The following is a 5,627-nucleotide window of genomic DNA, read 5'->3' on the forward strand; positions in this document are numbered from 1 at the left end:
CAGCAGGAAGCACTGTCTTGCTGTCCAATGTTCAAAACACAGCTATGACTGTGAAACTGAACAAACTCACTCAAAGCTGCTGAAGCAGCAGATACTCATTTAAACATAATGCAGACCGTGCTGATTTTACACAGCTATTCTGGACTTCAGATTTTAACAAGCATGAAGGGGAAAAATAATTGATTTTTCAGCACTTTTGATCATTTATGAAACCACAATCAATTGTCTGGCCACAGACTGCATATAAACACTATTAGTATGTCCATTTCAACAAATTAATTTTAATCAACAGACTATAAAGAAACAAGACTCAAAGAACAAAACTGTTGGCGATATCTGTAAAACCTCTGCCTCATTTATTGAAGGTGCAGAGACATGTGATGAGTGAGAGCTACCACCCACAGAAATGTTAAGGCTATTCTCAAAAATTAAAAGAGCCACACGCCACGTAAGATCTGGACTGATTCTTTCCACTTCACATTTCTTTTCAGAAGCAGTCTTATGCTATTAGTTTAGAAGGAACTAACAGCAGTTCAGTTCTGATCTCAGTGGGACATCCTGATATTGTTCAGGGTTTTTTAAACACATATTCTACATGCACAACAAAAGCTCTGTAGACCTTTGCAGTTAAGTGAACTTAATTCCAGGGCAACATTATCTGGAATAAGCCAGCTCTGTTTTAAATCAATCTGTTTACGGAACACATAGCTAGTCAAGCTAGTTCACAGATGAAAATTGGAGGCATATATGCTAGACAGCAATTACTAAAATTTTAGGTTTTCTTAATTTGCTTTTTAATTGATGTATTTCTTTATTCACATTTTTTTTTCTTTCACTTCAAAATTTTATATAGTCCTGCACTTTACAGACACTCCAATAAGGAGAAGCCTGCTTATGTATTCAAAATTTTATGCAGTAAAGATCAAGCAGCTAGTGAAAGAACAATTTGCATTTATTTTCTCTTAAATACCTAAAAGCTTAATATTCAAGAAGATAAAAATAATTAGACATCTCAGATTATAAATTCAACTAGCAAGAGAAATGGCATCTTGAGCCAGAAGTCATATTTGCACTGCTACACTTGAATGCAATCATTAGTGGACTTGCATGACTTCAGCTATTGCCATCTAAACCTATCATATAAAAAAAGATCATGAGCCTTTAGGGCAATTTATCATGGACAGCATAAAATGAAGTTTTATTTGGTTTTGTGTGTACTTCCTTAAGCCACAGATGCCTTGGCCAGTGAGAACTAGCTTAGAAGTGGTGATCTATTTACATTTAGTCTTACTTTTGTGAAATGGCATTAAGCTCCTGAATTCATTCAAAATGTTAGCCCTGTCATAGCACAGCACACTATCCAAGAGGGTGCTGGCTCTGTTAAATATCTGCTTCAAGTATTTAAGATCAGTGGAACTAAAAATTATCAGGATTACACATGACTAGGATCTTCAAAGAATTGAGTTTATTTTGTAGAATGCATGTGTTTTACACAAATGAATAAATAAGACCTGGCTTCATGATCAGGTAGTTTTTGTTTGCATGTGTTTCAAAAGGCAAGCCTATTCCCTAGGCCATATCATTACATAAAACTCAAAGCAGAATCAACTAATAGTTTGCTACCAAGGGTAATTATATAAGACAATTAAAGTACACCGAAATTCAAAATGTGGACATAAATCAAATGTCAGCGCTGAAAAGCCTTATTCATTTAACAATGCCCTGATAGCATTGTGATAGTATTGTCACCACTTCTTCCCTATACCCTGTTCATATTTCTTTAAAGGACACAAAATTTCAGTAAAAACTTTTTGTTGAGTTCTTTACCAAACTTGGAATGCTGAAGTCATTGATTAAGATATCCAAAACCTAGAAGTGAGCTGGATGTCACATTTAAATGCAAGTGGCAAGCACATGAAAGATTACATACACACAAAATGTGCAATATTAGGCACACAAAAATAGATAAGGCACTCAGATGTACAGGCTATCACCACCATTAGTTCCTTCCTCTTACTTGTCTCTCAGCTCTGCTTAGGGGAAAACAAAGCTGAGTACATTCTTACGCGTGTAGGCACAGTTTGAGAAGGCCCCATCCTCCAAAACATTGCATTTGTTTCCACAAGATTATTAGAAAATTCTTTGTATTCTGTTTTTTTGCTAATTCTTCAGGGCAGGGTAGCCAGGCCTTTCAGATGTCACCAGCACTGTTTTCCTTCCATCTGTTGATAGAAGTAGGTCAGGAAAGTGCACTGAAGCAAATTCTATCTCAGTTTTCTTACCGGGTTGGTGATTGTGATGATCTCCCCTTCACTGACTGTCAGCTCATTGTTTCCAGGCTCAGCAGCAAAATCATACATAACACGAGCCTGTATGAGGGAAAGAACATAACAGTGAGGCTTCCAGCTTCTGTAGAAGGTTTCATTAAGAAAGCATCAGCACAAATTATCCTTAACTTACAGAAACAGTAAGTGCGGGAAGGCTGAATGTACAAAGAGCAACTCAGCACACAGGAAGCTGGCATTTCCTAGATTTGAACTGCAAACTCAACAGTAACAACAACTTTAAAAGATAAAAATCTCACATGGAGCTTGTTGGAGATAATCTACCACAAGGATTTAAGACTGGTTGTTCTCTGTCATGTCTAGAACTATATGTACAATGTTTCCCAGGGGAAGAAGGAAAGCTTCCTAACTTTAGCAAACAATTTTTTTTTTTTGTTTTATAAAAGACATATTCCAACTCCAATTTGGGTAAAGGGAAGTAGTTCACAGACCAAGCAATTCAGAAAAAGAAAAGCAAGTAACTGCAGATGTAAGTAACCACTGCTGTGCATAAAATGTAATATGTAAAATTATGTTTTGAGACTCTATATGGGAAGAACTATGCAAATGCAGAAACAAGCAGGGGGACTAGGCTTGTTATATCTAGCATGAGAGAGGGAAAAACAAAACAAATCTAATTTTTAAGTGTTTGGATACACAAAGGCTTTGCTGTGCATTGACTCTGCTATTACACTATATAAAGAAATGTTTGAAACATTTGGTTTTACTAATAACATAATTCAGTGTACAGCAATGAGTTCCTTCTCATACTTGGAGGGCGAGGGGAAGAAAAAAAAAACTAACCAAAAAGTAGTATTTTCTGTCAAAGGAGGCAATAAAATAATTTCTGTTGAAAGTAAGCTATGTGATAGAAAAAAAAATTACCAAAAGACACAAATTCCTTCAAGTCTTGCCTGTCTCAAAACTGCAGGTTGTTATAATCCTCACCCAGACACAACTTGTTACAGAAAACCAGAGGAAAACAGAACTTCCCACCCCACCATTTTAATTTCATGAGTATCATGTGGAAATACTTCTGGCTGATCAAAAGATACTTTACTTCAGTGTAAATAAAAACAGAGCTGAGAAAAAACACACACGTTTCAGCTGTTCAGCTGACAAATCTAACCCCAAACTATGTGCACAATAAATCGAACACTTGGTCTTCTCCACTAGAGCAGCACAACATTGCAGAAAACCATGTGTCCTAAGCACTCTGAATGCTCCCTTGCATGAAAACCTTTCCCTTAGAATGAAGGCTTTCAGCACTTTCAGATTATGCCATGCAAAACAGAGATGAAGAGGCAAAAACTGTGTTCAATAATAACACTGACTGCTTTCTTTCCAGCAGCACATCTGGCCTCCATGGAAATATAAGAATAAGCTGCTTTACTTTCCTGAAAAATGAACTGAAGAGAAGCACCACACCTTTAGAAATACAAGAACATTTTAAGCAGGGGTGTAAAAAGCACCACTTTCCAGAGCTCTTCCCTCAGCAGTAGCAGATGGAGGTGTTGAACATGTCCTTTATCCAGCAGGTTGTCAAAATTTATCCACTTTCTGCAAGTCAGTTTACAGCACTCAGATGCTGGGCATCTGAATCATGGGAAAAGCAGGGAGTCTTAGCCCTTTTCAAGTAATACACCACAATATTAAATCCTTGCTTCTATTCACAGGAATGACAACAGTTTACCAGAAAAAAAGGCAACAGATAAATTTTATCAGCCTTCAAAAACTGGCAAAACATCCCCAGTGATGACCAGACTGGAAAGGTAAAATGTGTTTCTGTCTAATAAAAGAACAGATGCAAATACTAGATTCTCCAGATACAGCAGTGAAATTAAAGTTACTCAGAAAAAAAAAAAATTGAAGTATTCAGCTTGTAGAGAAGGAAAAAACAAGAGATACATAGAATTTATTAAAGTCATTCTGCTGAAGTTCACTTATTGACCTGCTCTGGATGCCAGTTTCAAAAGTTAGAAAAAGTAAAACATGGAAAAAATTACAAACTAACTACAGTTTAAGAAATTGAAAAACAAATAAAAACAAATATACATTTGCAATGCTACAGAAATTGTTTACTACAGAGCATTAAGAATTTGAGGTACATCTGAAACCTGGTCTGTATAATGACATTTCAAATACATTCCTCATCTTTTCCTGCCAGTACTCTCCATTTCACCTCCATCTCTAGGCTCACTTGCCCAGGCTGGAAATGAAGACCTTAAGTGCTTCTGGTAAGTAAGCTTTAACACTACCCTCCTAACTGTTGAGTTTATAAACTTAACCAATCCCAAAGTAAAATTAAGTGACTAAATATTTTTGCCCCAACTATTAAGCGTATAGTTAACAATGGAAAACCCCCTAGGCTTGCCCTGGATAGCCCAAAACCTATTTAAATTTCTGACAATCAGTTCCAAAACACTATAAAATGGAAAATAGTTTGACTTTCCAATAAGCTTTTTCCTTCTTACTGGCCATAAATATTGTGTCCAAGTAGCAGACCGAACTTAAAAGTTCTATCTACCTTTGCAATTCATGCAAACTTGCAAATGGGCACGGGAAAAAGCATTTAACAAGAAAAGGATTTTAGCTCCTTGGCACTGCAATACACACACTGAATATTACAGCTAAGCTTAGGGACACTTTGAATATTCATAAAATGGGAATCTCTGATGTATTCCAGATCATAATCTGGATCAGTCCAGATTAATGAACACCACGAAGATAACTTCTTCAAAACACAGTTTAGAAAAAATTGTTACAGTAACTGTTGTGTTTCATATTTACTTCTGATCATATACAAAAGGATCAAACAGTCCAAGAACCACAGGAACGTGAGAAATTAAAATATTTTGTTAGTTGAATAAAGGCCAGTAAAGGCCACTGCTTCATTTACAGAATACTGCAAACATGCAAAACAGGAAAGAACCATTAACAATCTATTACCTGTAAGAAAATTAATTTCATCTACTTGATGAATGTTGCATGTGTATCACCCCTCTCCCACCACCACCTCTGCTCCAAGATACAAATGGCTCTGGATTCTGAAGTTGTTGTGTTAGTTCCTTTGAGAAAAAAAGCCCTGCTAATCCAAAAAGCTTTAACTGATTTCATTGACCAGAAAGCAGGCCTGGGTCTTGTACTGTAAGCTACTGCCTCCCTTTGCTCAGGTGGCAACACAGCATCTCCATTGGGAGTCTGGAACATATCCTGACGTTCACCTCCACGCTCCCTTGTGTGAGGAAGGACTGGCACAGCTTAAGCAGAACCCTGCCACAGCACATGGCAAGAGGGAAAGGG

The 5,627-nt window shown here is 36.9% G+C and overlaps 1 protein-coding gene across 1 annotated transcript in view; it reads right to left on the bottom strand.

Moving 5' to 3' along the window:
* The window catches only part of SNX9 (sorting nexin 9), a 43,371-nt gene extending 41,005 nt beyond the window's left edge, over positions 1–2,366 (bottom strand). Inside the window, exon 1 of the mRNA XM_005420110.2 lies at positions 2,283–2,366. Within this exon, the coding sequence (XP_005420167.1) occupies positions 2,283–2,360 (78 nt within the window). The 5' untranslated portion in view covers positions 2,361–2,366. The remainder of the gene's footprint in view (positions 1–2,282) is intronic.
* Positions 2,367–5,627: the final 3,261 nt, after the last annotated feature.

This window comes from Geospiza fortis, unplaced genomic scaffold (assembly GCF_000277835.1).
Source record: "Geospiza fortis unplaced genomic scaffold, GeoFor_1.0 scaffold162, whole genome shotgun sequence".
Taxonomy (NCBI): domain Eukaryota; kingdom Metazoa; phylum Chordata; class Aves; order Passeriformes; family Thraupidae; genus Geospiza; species Geospiza fortis.